This window comes from Mesoplodon mirus, assembly GCF_964341445.2.
Source record: "Mesoplodon mirus genome assembly, chromosome: 9".
Lineage (NCBI taxonomy): Eukaryota > Metazoa > Chordata > Mammalia > Artiodactyla > Ziphiidae > Mesoplodon > Mesoplodon mirus.
The window spans coordinates 18,713,566-18,729,381 of record NC_138985.1 but is presented as its reverse complement, the minus strand read 5'-3'; the positions used below and the strand labels follow the sequence as shown (position 1 = coordinate 18,729,381).

At 39.6% G+C, this 15,816-nt stretch overlaps 1 protein-coding gene across 1 annotated transcript in view; it reads left to right on the top strand.

Moving 5' to 3' along the window:
- The window catches only part of RELN (reelin), a 525,441-nt gene that overhangs the window by 461,018 nt on the left and 48,607 nt on the right, over positions 1-15,816 (top strand). The window contains exons 42-46 of the mRNA XM_082631643.1: positions 315-535; positions 2,147-2,294; positions 4,556-4,814; positions 5,673-5,922; positions 9,653-9,821. Coding sequence (XP_082487769.1) covers positions 315-535; positions 2,147-2,294; positions 4,556-4,814; positions 5,673-5,922; positions 9,653-9,821 — 1,047 coding nt within the window. The remainder of the gene's footprint in view (positions 1-314; positions 536-2,146; positions 2,295-4,555; positions 4,815-5,672; positions 5,923-9,652; positions 9,822-15,816) is intronic.

Genomic DNA, 15,816 nt, shown 5'->3' with positions numbered 1-15,816 from the left:
GATTAGTTATGTAGAACATAGACAGTATTTAATGGAAAAATCATTACCAAGAAAAGTCAATATTGAAAAAGGTGGAAGCTTAAGTGGAATTTTGACATAGTGATAGGATTGGAAAGGGCTTATATAAAGCAGGAACTTTATTGGCAAAATCCTGGAGTTTGAGGAATGGAGTTTATGGTCCTGAAATGTTGAATCATGTTTTGTACTTCTTGAGTGTGATGCAGAGGTAGTAACTGCCCCTGCTCATTGATCAGATGTGCTTACTTAGATTAATGTGTTGATTAGACTTTGAAGGGCTTGTATCTCTTTTCCAGATCTGTGCGTTTCAGATGGTACCAAGGATTTTATCCTGCTGGCTCTCAGCCAGTGACATGGGCCATTGATAATGTTTATATCGGTCCCCAATGTGAAGAGATGTGTAACGGACACGGGAGTTGTATCAATGGAACCAAGTGTATATGTGATCCTGGCTACTCAGGTCCAACCTGTAAAATAAGCACCAAAAATCCTGATTTTCTCAAGGATGATTTTGAAGGTAATTTCTTCATATAAAATCTATGTAGCTTTGTGAAAGAACTTATACATTAAGCACAATTTGTAATGTAGAAGTAATCATTAAGTTCTACTCTGATATTTCATTATTTATCATTACGTTTGGGACCACCCAAGCCTTCATTTAGTTCTGAATTTCATAGGGTTCCATTCTTGAAACAATGGTCAGTGAGAGTGAACAAGACCATAATTGAGAAGAACTAAGGCTAGTTTAGCCATTTTTTTCTATCACATGTAATTTCTGATCAATGATAATTTTGGAAAATGTCTATAGAGGGTTAATCTTGGGTAGGAGGAGCAAGTTTCCAGAAATATAAATTCTTGTCATTGCTTTATCACCAACTCATTATGCAGCCTTTTGTCACTTTATGCACCTCAGTTATACCTAGAATCTAATGTCATTATGTATGAAGATATGTGACAAAGTAGAAAAATGTATGTGCTCTAATGATTGAAATTATTCATAGTTAATTGTATATCCATTGGATATGCTTTCTGATAATACTGGAAAAACATTCTCACAAGAGAAAGTCTTAAATAAATGTAATAGCTATCTCTGTTAGGATAGTAGGATTAAAAAATTTTTTCTTTTTCCCAAGTTGTCTATAAATTTTTTATAATATATCTATGGTTTTAAGATATATTTTAGAATTAGGTTTAGGTATATCAATACTATGGAATATTATTCAGCCATAAAAAAGGAATGAAATACTGATACATACTATAATATAGATGAACCTTGAAAACATTATACTAAGAGAAAGAAGTCAGACACAAAAGGCCACATGCCATGATTCCATTTTTATGAAACACTCAAAATAGGCAAATCCATAGAGACAGAAAGGAGATTAGTGGTTGCCAGGGGCTGGGTGAGGGTGAAATGGGCAGTAACTGCTTAATGGGTACAAGGTTTTCTTTATGGTGATGAAAAAATTCTGGAGCTAGTTAGCACAACACAACGTGGTTTTACAACATTGTGAATGTACTGAAAGCCATTGAATCATTAACTTTAAAATAGCAAAAATGGCAAAATTTATGTTATATACATTTTACCACAATCAAAAAAGTAAATTAGATCTAAGGTGAATATCTAAAGAGATTGGCAAGCTGGTTTTGAAAGACATTATTTAATAGGAAATATTAAATTATACTGAAATTTCTCCCATTAAAATTGTGGTTTTTTAAATATTATATAACACTGGCCTGATACTGTCCTCTCAGTAGCAAGGACACAGTGAAGAGGCCAGGGGAAAGATCTCATTACCCTTTTTTAATTTTGGGCTGAACCACTCTGACTAGCCAGTGTCTTTTTTTGCAGTGCAGAGGAACAGAAGGAGGGAACAATTTGGCTGGACCGTAGATACTCAGGAAAAGCCTCCTCCCTCTGTCACGTGGACCCTTAAATCATACAGCCAACGTGAAACAGTTCAAACAAGCTAAACTGTTGAAGATACTTCTTATCCCCCAAATATATGGCTTCAATATTCATGACTTCATATTTTAAAACTGCACAAAGCACTTACTATATTCCTTTAAAAAAATAATATGACTGTATTTGGGGTCATAGGTAAACCACATTTTCCACTTTTTTCAGGTCAGCTAGAATCTGATAGATTCTTATTAATGAGTGGTGGAAAGCCATCTCGGAAGTGTGGAATCCTTTCCAGTGGAAACAACCTCTTTTTCAATGAAGATGGCTTACGCATGTTGATGACACGAGATCTGGATTTATCACATGCTAGGTAATCATTTTTAAACGCTGTTGAAGAGCCACCTTGTAATATAAAGTAGCAGAACATAATCAAATCTGAAAGAAACAGAGATCTCAAGGACAAGGCCTTCCATTGTAAATGCTGAGCTTCTCTCTTGTCAAAGACTCCATTAAGACACAATTTATATAATTTCCATTCTAAAACTGAGAGAGATTTGAACAATAACTGGATCAGAAATGAAACGCAGCTAAATGGACAGAGGTTTATACCTGGTCTTCTACATGGTGGCTGACCAGGAAATGACAACGTTTAACTCACTTTAACTTCAAGAAAGTAATGTTACATCTTCTTTATCCACCTTCTACAGAATACTTTTCATTAGCACTTGGACTATGTAGAAGTTATTTACCATTCTTAGGAGAAAGCTTAATTGAAATACAATACATCCACAAATTATTCAGTTAATTTTATATCCATTAGCAATTTAAGAACATCTAAAGTGTAGCCTTATTGTTTATAAGCATTTCTTTCCAATGATTTGCTCATACATTCAAAGCACTCATTTTCTAAATTGAGCACAGTCACTCAGAAACAAACATTTTAAACTGGCTCAGAGGATTATGTCCTGTCAAGATGTGTATCCCTTGATCATTTGATGAGCCAAAAACTTAGCCAGTAAAATAGAAAATACAGTTTAACATGTATAAAATGGAACCCTGACCTACTTTTGCCAGTGAACAAAGAAATCATGTTTCATCTTTTGAAACATTTCAGAGTATCTTAACATACACTGTGACATATTTATCCTCTTCTTCCTCCTAAGTCTTTCATTTATTGAATTATAAATTTGATCGTGCTTCATAGAAAATACAACTCTATCTATGAGATAATAATTTTACAGTTATAGAAAGCAAGATTTTATTTATCTCCATCCTATTTTAATACATGTAGTTTGTTTCTCTTTATTTAAGATTTATCATTGGCAGCTGAGTTCTCTAATTTAGAAATTATTAGATTTTTCCAAATAATTCTAACATGGTTTATCTATAAATTAATATAAACATTTTCCCAATACAAGTAGACAATGTGCTAAAAGTGTTTCTCTGTAAATGATTATTGTTTTTATAGATATAAACTTCACAAGGCACTAACCATGTATTTTTGTCATTAATCCAATGTTAAAAGCTCCATTATTTATCTCATCTCAGTAGCATGCTGTGTAAGATTTGCATATATTGACCTCCATATAAAATCCCAATTTTCTCAGGGTTATGAGGTAAGTGAATGCCCAGTTAGTGGAGATGGGGGAGGGGAGGAACCCATGAAGAGTGCATGATTTTATATATGGAACTGCTAACTTTTATTGTAAGCCCCAATATATTTCATATGTTTGACATGCATCCATAATTGGGTATGTGTGTTGGGTTGCATATGAAATTCATTCTGCATTACCAGCTAGCACAGCGGCCAGACCAGGCACCAGCAGCTCGCCTGCCAAAGGTAACATGTGAGCTGGTTTTCACTGGCACCCCAGCTGGTTGCTGCCACTCTGTCCACCTCCCTGCCAGCTGGGAAGACTGCCACTGGCTCACTGCCACAGTTCTCGATGGCCAGTATCATCCATCCCAGACCCAGCAACAGTCAGAGCCTGGCACAGCCCACCACCACCACCACCCCACTCTCATGCTCTCCTGCCCCCAGCACAAAAGACAGAAAAGAGGCTCAGGTTTGACACACCTCTTTCAAAAGATGCCTGGCCTTTCACAGAGAGGTGCTACAACTGGTGAATTTCAATGTGTCTCACAAAACCAACAATATGAGATCTGGAAAACTACTGGTAAAACCAGGGAATGGATGATTTTGCCAATAAATGGCATAAACTACATTGATTACATTCTTTCAGTTTCAGATACTAAGGACAAGGATACAAATTTATCTTGAATAGATAGCAATACACACTCCCAAACTTGGACAGCCTTTGGACCCCTCCCATCTTCTTACAGAAGAGCAAGAGGGTGCAGTGAATGCTCACTTCCCTCAGACTCTCCCCTCTGGAGGGGTGCTAAATATAAATATGGGTACAGAGTAGCCTTTTTCAGACTTACATTTTATTAACTCCCTTTCACATTAAAAAGGGAAGTCAGGCTTTGAAACAGTTGCTTCGGACGTTCGTTAAATCATGATATTCATTAAAGCTGTACATTCCCCCTATTATCCTGTGCACTTGTCTTTTGTCAATGGTGTGAATTTTCACTCAAGTAAAAGTCTACAGTAGATTTTACTCATATCAGATTTGTGCAGTTCTTCATGAGACTGGGATGTGGTAAAGGTGTTCCAGACCCCAGGAGCCAACCTGTGCTTCTACAATATTCTCTCAATGGTGGCCTCTCGTGGAGTCTCCTTCAAGAGTTCCTTTTCAGCAACTCCAGCAACGTGGGCAGGTACATAGCCCTGGAGATACCTTTGAAAGCCCGTTCTGCTTCTACACGTCTCCGCTGGTGGCAACCATCTGAAAATGGGCACTTCTACAGTCCCTGGGTAATCGACCAGGTCAGTCCCTTCAGGATTAACTGTTACAATGTTGTCACTTGAGCTAAATATGGCTTTAGAAAGCGGTGAGTCCAACCCCTCGCTCAGTAGAGGAAGCCCAGTACCCACAGTTGGGTGACTTACCCAAGGGCACATGGCTAGATTAGATGTGGCATTTAGGTTCCTTTCCTTTTCTATTCCTTCAACTGCCTGAACCTATAAAAACAAATGACGCAACAGAAGGCCCAGGTTCTGCTCATAGAGGATTCTGCCATATGGATAGAGGGACCTTATCCAGCGTGATACAAGGCTATAATTCTCTGAAAAGGAAAATGTGCAAATTAGCATTGGTGCCACATGCAGTAGTTGCCCAATCCTCTTTCGTAGCCTTTAAAGAAAAAATAAGTAAATCTCTCTAACATCCTTATGGGCAGTTCTAAAGGATCTTCATACATAATAATATGCATATCAAATAGAACTCAAAGAACCTGTTAACAAATGGTAGAATCCATGCAAAGAATTGGAACTGAAATGCCTTAGGGTACAACTGTCCTTAAATAGAAATTTTACATGGAAAATAATGTAAGCCAAACATTGCGTTCCCAGCTTGGGTACGTGTAGTTTCCAAAGGCACAATTTGGCCCATGAAGGCTGTGAATGGTTTTGTCAGTCTTTCGATTTGTTTCTGTAGCTTTTTGCCAGGTGGGCAAGCAGACCACATAAACAGGAGCATTCTGAAAGGCCCTCTAACATTATGCTTGCTGTATCATGCCAGTTCTGAGCGATCTGACAGATAAAAACAAACAAACAAAAAGAAATGAACTTTCTCCTATCTCGAAAACAAATTGAAAAGTTGTTTTTTTAAAAAATATATTTCAGATTCTTATTGGGGGAAATATTTCTGGTAATACAGTCTTGGAGGATGATTTCACAACTCTGGACAGTAGGAAATGGCTGCTTCACCCCGGAGGCACCAAGATGCCTGTGTGTGGCTCTACTGGTGATGCCCTAGTCTTCATCGAAAAGGCCAGCACCCGTTATGTGGTCACCACAGACATTGCTGTGAATGAGGATTCATTCCTACAGATAGATTTTGCCGCCTCCTGCTCGGTCACAGACTCTTGTTATGGTAAGTATTCCCTTTCCAGGTAGAGGGACAGAGAAGTGTAAATGGGCATCCAAGGCTGCCTCTGTCAAAGGACTATACTACGCCTCCAAGAAGTCTGTAAGTAAAACACAAGTGTGCTTTCAGTCAAAACATAACTGCATTCTTGAAAATGCTGTGTGTAAATTGAGTTTTAGACGTTTATTTTTTAAAGCCTCAGAATGTGAGCTTATTTTTAAGCATATGTCCATGAAGACTTCTTTTTTTTATAAACAATAGCCCCCAATTTATCTCTGTTTATAAATCCAGATTTTTTAAGTATCATATTTACAGAATAAAGGGTTCTCGTCATATAGAGAATGTCAGAATAAGCAATAGGATTTACACATACATTTGTATTTACATGGGTTTTAATTCATAGGGCTTTAGATTAGTCCAGTTATTGTCTCCTTTCCACCTCCCAGGAATCATGAAATTTTGTTGTTCCTATTTTGTCTGATACTTTCTGCCACTGTGGGTCATAGCATATTCTAAACCACTGTGATTGTGACCAGTTTGCATCTTCTAGGTTATGCATACCTTACACGCGAGCGTGTGCGTGCACACACACACACACACACACACACGAGCCTATCTTAGGAGCTCTAAAAACTGACATCTCTGCATACTTGGATGCTTCACTGGAATTTGCAGATCTGTCAGGATTCTGGAGACCTTCTGGTCTTTCACCACCCTGTATCACTATTCTTCCAAGAGATCCAAACTAGAATGTTCACACTAGAATGTTTTAGATTCTTGGGGTCCAAAATCTGGAGAACTTGGTTACTTCCAAGGTCCTGCAAAATCCAGATTTTTCATATTTCTGAATTTAATGGGCAGATCTAAGAAGGAAGCCCAGAAGAACTCTGTCTACTTTAGACTCAATCAGTCAACACTAAACTAGTCAGTAAAGGTGGAACTTGGAAAAGTATAAGGTACACAGCCTGTCTTGACTAGATACAGTCTAGTTGAGGGGATACTTCAGAAAGTGAGTCCAATAAACGACTAAATCCAGTGCTGTATGGAGTGGTACTAATGCAAAATGTAATGAGAGTTCAGCCGAGGAAGAGATAACCAATGGATGGCCAGTCCAAGAAGTTTGGGAAGATTTCACAAAGAAGCTAAGTCTCAGGTGGGCCTTGATGGTTGGAGTGAATTTGAAGGGTGAATGGGGAAGAGAGGACACCCCAGGCTGGGCTGGCAGCATAAAGCGGGGATTCTCCTGGTCCATGGGTAAACCATGAGCAGACCAGCCGGAACAGACAATATTTGCATCTAACGGAGGAGAGTAGAGTGCTAATTTTGAAAACAGATAGGGACTTTAGGGTCCTAGACACCCACTCCCTCATTAGCATAGGAAGTCAGCTAGAGACTAGGGAGGTGAGTTATGACATGGTCAGCGTGCAGCAGAACCAGGACTGAAACTCTGCCTTCATAAGCCCAGTCACATGTGCTTTCTTCTGTAGGATGGGTAAACCTCTTGAAAAGATGGAACTGAATAAAAAAATGAAAGAGGAAAGTGGCCAAGAAGAGTTGGCAGCAAATTAAGAAGGGCATTAAAAATCAGGCACAGGAATTTGTGCTAGACAAGGTCATGAATAAGAGGGCACAGGGCTTCTCTGGTGGCACAGTGGTTGAGAGTCCGCCTGCCGATGCAGGGGACATGGGTTCGTGCCCCAGTCCAGGAAGATCCCACATGCCGCGGAGCAGCTGGGCCCGTGAGCCATGGCCACTGAGACTGCGCGTCCGGAGCCTGTGCTCCGCAACGGGAGAGGCCACAACAGTGAGAGGCCCACATACCGCAAAATAAACAAAAAGAGGGCACAAGTGCAGGGGAGTGGCATGGTGGGTTTTAGGGAGATTAGCCCAGGAGCCAATGAAGGTAGGTAGAGAAGAATCCCAACAAAAAAGTGTCAGTGGTTGTCTCTGTAGGAAGTGATGAAAACCTGAGTTACATGGCATGAAGAGAAAGGGCATGGATAAAACTAGTATGAGACACTGCAAACCAAAAGGAAAGAAGCAGCAAACCTCAAAACCAGGTGACATGTTGAACATAGAGGGTAAAGAAGAAAGGAGTAAAATTTCTAAAATAATTTCTAAATTTTGAACCCAGAAAACGAGTGCAAAAGCATTGTCACTGATAACATTTGGTAGTTAAGAAGAGGTGTTTATTTATGAGGGAAAATGATGAGTCTTTCTCTAGTTTGGTGAAAACAGTTTCAAGTGGTGGTATCCTTTAGTGCAGAGGGCTTGCAGTGTAGAAAGCAGGAACTTTGTCTATACTGTGCATCACGGTATGCCAGCATCCAGGACAATGCCAGGCTGAATAAATATTTGCTGAATGAATAAAATCAATTTTGAGATGTAAAATTGGGAGATTTGGGCACAGAGATAACAGTTGAAGCCCAAGGAAGATAGGTGTAGAATAGAAGGCCAGAAATGGAGTCTGGAAAGATGCCCATAGCTGGACTAGTTAGCACAGAAGAGGGAAATAAGACAGGAGATACAGAATAATGTCCTCCAAAAGAAAGCAAGTTTCAAGAACCAGGGAGTCATCAATAGTGTCCAAGGCTGTAGGGAGGGCAAGAACAATGAAGACTGAGACAGGCCATTGTATTTAACTAGAAAAGGCCACCAGGAACCTTAGGCTACCAGGACCAGTGAGTGGTCCCACGCTGGCTGCATGGGAGAATCCCCTGGGGAACTTAAAAGCTCCCAACACATTGGCCTGCCCCAGAAGAGTGAAATCCCAATCTCTGCAGGTGGGACTTTGGCATCAGTAGTTTCTAAAGGTACCCAGGTGATTTCAGTGTGCAGCCAAGACTGAGTATCATGGTCTTAGGCAGTTTCAGTAGGGAGGTATGGGCTGAAGTAGTTTATAAAGTCTTAAGAAGGGACCAGAGAGAGAAATATAAAACATAGCGTATAGGTTGAATGTTTTGGAAGAAGAGAAAGGGAAGAAAGAAATCTCTTTCCATAAGACCCACAGCCTGACTGCCTGCTTTGGCACAAACCACATGGCCTTCAGCTCCCTCTTCATGCTTGTCTGATTTCCCAGTATATTCCATAACACAACAAAGCAGGATATATAAGCAAAAGAGATTTGTCAGTTTCTTAGGAGTTTCACCTGTACCAGAGAAAGTTTGGCATAAGTTGGTCAGGATCTCTATAGAATGCTTAAATTTTGAGAAGGCTGCTCAATATTTTTAACTATTTAAAAAGTAGTCATTATAACATATGGTTACTACGTTCTGTATTTGTATGTTAACCTTTAAATAAACAGACCAAATATAGTTATTATAATACATAAATTATATCTAATTTATATAATGTATTTATACAATATATATCCTATAACTATGAGATTAAATAATAAATATATATAAATTATAACTATTATTATTATTGCTTTAACTGCATGTGAAGCAATAGATTTGTTAGAATTGTTCTGAAAATTTCACAATATAAGAAGTGATTCAGGAAAAGTTACTTTATGTTTCACTTGATCATATCCCCTTAACAGAAAAATTATTTTAATATGGAAAGTTAAAAATAATCACTAGTAATATACAGAGGAAAAAATAAAACCAGGAAATACATTTGGGGAAAATCAAATGATATTTGATTGGAATCAAAACATATGAAAACATAAGTAATTATGGTTCCTGGATCTGCAGATATGTATTTCTAACCAGAATAATGCATCCTGTTTCAGCTATTGAGTTGGAATACTCAGTAGACCTTGGATTGTCATGGCACCCATTGGTAAGGGACTGTCTGCCTACCAATGTTGAATGCAATCGCTATCACCTACAGCGGATCCTGGTATCAGATACTTTCAACAAATGGACCAGAATTACTCTACCTCTCCCACCTTACACCAGGTATGGATGTTTCTGCGTGTAGTGAACCCGAATGTGATATAATTTGGCATGTCCAATTTCAGCACAGTAAGTTTAAATGAGTTACATGAATTTTGTTACTTGTTGATGATATTGCCATGCATGAATTATTAAAGCGACCTTAATAAGTAAAACAGAAACCAGTTTTTGTGGTGACATTGTTCTGTGTTTTCCCTAAATCCAGGCCTTTTCTGACTTTTAACTCTGATATTTTTTTAAATGGCATATGAAAGGAAACAGTGGCCAGCTCACTGAGCTTCTCCAACTTAAGTCACTATGCCAAGAACAAGTCTTAATGGATTTAAATGGAGTCTATTTTCTGTCAGTCAGACTACTGTAAATATAGCAGTGAGTGGTATCATATAAACGGATGTAGCATATAAATGTGTATTAAAATTACTGTCTGCTTTTGAAATTGTATTTTGAACAGTATCTTGAGAATTATCACCTGGAACGTTCTTTTATGTGAAAAACAATTGTAAATGCTCCTTCATTGTGTCTTTAAGAAATGACAGTGTCTTAATAAAACTGCCTGGTAGATGCTGGTAGAGAAGTTAAGTCTAAACTATCTGCGTATTTGCGCTCCTGCTTGAGTAAAGCAGAGAACTCACCTTGCCTAGTGGGATAGTGTTACATGCCTCTCTCTCTTTTCACCATCTTTTTCACCATCTAAGTAGAAAATGGTAATCAGTTGCTGCCGTTAAGAAAGAAGCAAAGCCAGCAATGCAGTCTGTGGAACAGGAGTTATAGTTTGGGCTCATTATTGTTCTCTCACCTCCCCACAAATGAAGAATGAATAAATCTTCCTAGCAAATGATCGTAAAATTCAGCCGTTCATCTAGGGCTTAACTTTTCCTGGGATTATCATAAATGGGGTGGGTTCACTTACTAACAGCCTAGGGCTCCTGTACAATTGCTGGCTCAGGGGTGCAAGACTATATCAACTGTCAGCAGAGTTGCCAAGTTTAAATGAGATACGTGAGATTTTGTTGCTCGTTAAAGGTATTGCCATGCATGAATTATTAAGGCGATCTTAATAAGTAAAATAGAAAAAAAAACTCTATTAAGGTGGTAGTCTTTTAAGTCATTATGAATTCTGTGAATTATTACCCAGCAACTTGGTAGCATGTTCAAACAAACGACATTCTAATATATGCTCCAGCTCGTCATTATGCCCTTGAGTCTTTTACTCAAGAAAAATAATTAATCCTCATCTTTTAATCTATCTTTTGTCTCTTACACATACCCATAAAAATGTTGACGCTTTCGAATGATATTTGAAAAATCTGAGGAGCATGCATTTCATCTTATAATCATATTGAAAATATGCAGTTTATTATATTACCCTCAAAGTTCATGTTGTACAATGGTCTTAAAGGCAACACTGCTTTATAACAAGGCCCTTTGGGTAATTCAGAAAGAAATGAGCATGGCTGGAACCCAAGCCAGACCCCCTTCTAACTGTGCTTTGCCATGTGCCAAAGATCATTAGAACAATGTGCCAGACTCAGAGCACTTTGCCTCAAACTGAAGATAGCTGATCTATACTATATCTGCTCTTTCATCCAGTTGCTTTTTAAATGCGGTGCTTCCTTATTCTGAGTTGAACTTACCGCCTTAACATCTGCAAAATCCTGGGACATCAGTGTTTATGTCATCTGCCAGGACAGATTGAGGATTTTAGTTTGTAGTTCTTCACTATGAACAAACATGATGCTGACAACTTAAAGCCATGTGCTAAAGAGGAATTAGGAGGCACTGTGACAATGTGCCAATTGTACTTTGTCCACTCACTTATCATGTGACCACAGAGCTAGGCTCCCAGTATTGTTGGCACAGTGGTGGAAACAGTCAACCGAGGTTGGGTGTCCACAAATTGACATCAAACCATTAACCAAACTGAAATGACTAGTAGTCATCAGTAGTGATTATTCATGCATTAAGCCATTCATTAAACAAGTACTTTTTAAGTATTTCATTATTACCTAGGTCCCTGTGAGAGGCTGAACTTAGCCCCGCCTCAAGGAAATTTTAGTCTAGTGCGAGAAAGAGGTATGAACCAGAAATCACTAGTAATCAGAGAAGTAAATATGAAATGCAACTCTGATAAGTGATGGAGGATACTTGCATGGTGCTAAGAGATTATACATCATAGAGAGATTTGTCTTGGTCGAGAAGGTCAAGGAACACTTTCTTGAGAAAATAACTGTAGTGTGATGTGAAGGAAGGATACGAGTTAACTAGGAGAAGAGTAAGGGGAAGAGTGTTCCAGGTAAAGATAACACCCTGTAGTAGGAGGAAGCAGGCATATTTGAGATGCTGATAGAATGGATCAGACACCAAGAGAGAAAGTGGAGTGAGGTGTAAGATGGTGTCAGACCGTGGGGAGTCGGTCGTACTAAAGATTTAGGGATTTGTTGGACTTCCCTGGTGGTGCAGTGGTTAAGAATCCACCTGCCAATGCAGGGGACATAGTTTCGAGCCCAGGAAGATTCCACATGCCGTGGAGCAGCTAAACCTGTGCGCCACAACTACTGAGCCTGCTCTCTAGAGCCCGTGAGGCACAAACAAAGGAAGCCCGCGCACCTAGAGCCCGTGCTCCTCAACAAGAGAAGCCACCGCGATGAGAAGCCCACGCACCACAACAAAGAGTAGACCCCGCTCGCCGCAACTAGAGAAAGCCCATGTGCAGCAATGAAGACCCAACACAGCCAAAAATTAATTAATTAATTAAAAAAAATGATTTAGGGGTTTGTTATGTGGATGCTGGAAGCCTGCTAAAATGCTTGGGGATGGGGAGACATGATCAGATTTGCATTCAGAAAAGCTTATTCTAACTGGAGAACAAATTGGGGAGGATAAGAGTAGATGTAAGGAGGCCCTTAAAGAGACAGTGACTGCTGGTAACTTAGACTAAGATGTGGCAGACATGAAGAGAAGTGAAGAAGTTCAAGAGAAATGGAGGCAATGAAATTGAGCTTAATGATGAAATGCATGTGGGACAGTGAAGGACACGGCAGTGTTGAAGAGGACTCCCTGGTCTCTGAGTTGCAAAACTGAACGGATGCTGGTGCTTTTCATCAGGAAAGCAACAGTGAGACTAAGCACAAGATACATCACACTGTGCTCCAGACATTGCTCTGTTGAAACCTAAATAAATTGGGGTAGATAGAATCATAGTCTCTAATCCTCCCCATTTACACTGGTGAAGTTAGATCTTCGTGAAAGAAAGAAAGGAAGAAAGAAAGAAAAGAAAAAGACCAGAAAGCATTGCAGTTTAGTGGAGGGCTCCCACTTTTCAGCCCTGTGAGCTTCTAAGCAAGTCATTTCACGTCCCTAAGCTTGTTTCCTTATCTGAAAAATGAAGATATTTTTTACCATATAAAAAGCTAATCAGGGCTTCCCTGGTGGCGCAGTGGTTGAGAGTCTGCCTGCCAATGCAGGGCACACGGGTTCGTGCCCCGGTCCGGGAAGATCCCACATGCCGCAGAGTGGCTGGGCCCGTGAGCCATGGCCGCTGAGCCTGCGCGTCCGGAGCCTGTGCTCCGCAACGGGAGAGGCCACAACAGTGAGAGGCCCATGTAGCAAAAAAAAAAAAAAAAAAAAAAACTAATCAATGTGCCTGGAAGTGTTTGGGACATTGTAAACATTTACTGAAATGTAAGTCGTTTTTACTTTTATGAGTTAACTACATACTCACATTTGTTAACCACAGCTCAGGTGTCTCACCAGACTTCAGTCAGACTAAGAAGTCGGCCTCAGTTAACTTAGCAAGAGTGAGCCCGTAGTAATGGTAGGACGCTATCTTAAGTTTCTGCCCTGGAGGAGGTTACAATCTGATTATGGGAAAATAAACAACTTAAAAATAATACATGCTGAGTAAAATTTAGAGCTTCACTGAGGAATGGGCTGGAAATGCTGTAGGTATTGAGAGATGGGAGACAGTGTTGAATGCCAGAGTTAGGGATTTGGGAAGAGATGGGCCCTGGCCTCAAAGGATGGCTAGGACTTAGGTGGGTAAGGAAAAGAACATCCTAAATGAAGGGAACAATGTGAACAGGGCATGTGAGCCTTGGAGAAGCACAGAGGTTGCTGATTAAAGAGGGAGCTCATAGCTGGCAGTTATGGGAAGTTGTTTGTTAGCAGAGTTGGGGTAATTTATAGTAAGCATTGAAGCAAGGCAAAGGGGTTTAGACTTGTAGGGAAAATGAACTATGGTGAGTTTTGAGCTGAGACTATTCTTCCAAGAAAAAAAAATTGGGAGAAAAGAGAGACTGAAGTAGGAGAAAGACAAAGGCATTGTGATAATGACTGAACATGGTAACAAGGGTCTGGGCTACAGCTAACATGAGGGGGGATGAAGTAGATATTATAGGACATTTCAGAGAAAGAATTGATAAAACTCAGCCACTGACTTCTTCTCCCTTGCACACATCAAAAGACGACTTTAAAGTTTGAAGCCTGAGAAAGTGGTGAGAAGAAGAGAGGAGTGAGCTGAAGCTGATTGCAGGAGGGACAGTATGGCAGATTTAATCAAAAGATGCTGAATTAAATGTGATGGAAATATCCTTTTGACAGAGCTATGAAGACTGGAGCCCAGGGGAAGATAATAAACCTTGAAGGCATGAACATTAGAGGTCATGGGCAATGCTGTAAAACTGCAGCAGCTCTCCAGAGGAGAACATTTAAAAAGAAAGGATCCCTAAATTTAATAGCAGAATGAGTAGAAACAGCTATCAGAGGAACCAGGAGGATGCAGTCAAGGAGGTAGGAGAATCAGAATAACGTGGTGTCCAAAAGCCAACTGAGAATAGAATATCAAGCAAGGAGAGATCAAATCAGTGACAAATGCTACATAGAGTCAAGAAGAAGAAAGTTTCACAATAAATTTACTAGAGTTTTCAATAGGGAGATAGTCAATGACCTTCACAAGAACAGTTTCAGTGAGATACTGGAAATAAATACAGCTCGTCTGGTGCCAGAGCCCATGGGCTTAACCACTGTATTAGTACTACATCTTTATTGCTTGCCTAAGAGATATGGTCCGAAAAGAAGTAGAAAGGGAGGATGCCAGGCGTTCTTGAGAAAGGCTGAAAAAAATAGGAAGATGCCAAAATCAATTTCATAGCCCCTACTCTGAATATGCCTCCTTCTCCTCCTTTACTAACCCCAGACCTAAAAATAAAAGGTGACTCAAGTGGCATCGTTCTTGAAATGTCACCTGAGAACCAGGGTGAGGCAGTGGAAGGGCAGGTAACCCAAATCCACCAAGAAAGGTGGGGTGTGGGAGCTGCCACTGGAAGGCTCAGGTGTGACTTGGCTATTTAAAGTCACAGTTTGAAAATGATCCATTCTCTTCTACTGGCCCTAATGACCTGGCTGATACCACTGTCTTTAAAGATTAACTACTACACTTTGGAAGCCAGGTGGTTTTAACCACACCACAGAAGCCATTCAATGTGTGCAGGAAGTTTAAAGGAATGGTGATAAGCTCAGGAAGGGGCAAAAAGATTGTGGAAGGACTGGAGTGATGGAATGGGGTTGGAGGAGTCTGTACCTTTTGGCACGTAAACAAATTTAGAGTAGGAGGATATTTTTCAATGATATTCCCAACTACTGTAACTGCAAAGAAAAGGCTTTATTCTAAGAAAACCAAATAACTAAACATAATATTTATTGGGTTAATCATGGAGAAATAGTCAAGGGAATTACAAGTTCTTTTTTTTTCAGCCATTTATTTAATTAACAAAAGGAGAGAAAGAGAAACACATTCCAAAGTTAAAATGCTGATAAATGACAGAAAATTCACACTGAATCACCAGCTTCTGTGTTGTATAATGTCTTTTTTTTTTAACATCTTTATTGGAATATAATTGCTTTACAATGTTGTGTTAGCTTCTGCTGTATAACAAAGTGAATCAGCTGTACATATACATATATCTCCATATACCCTCCCTCTTGCGTCTCCCTCTCACCC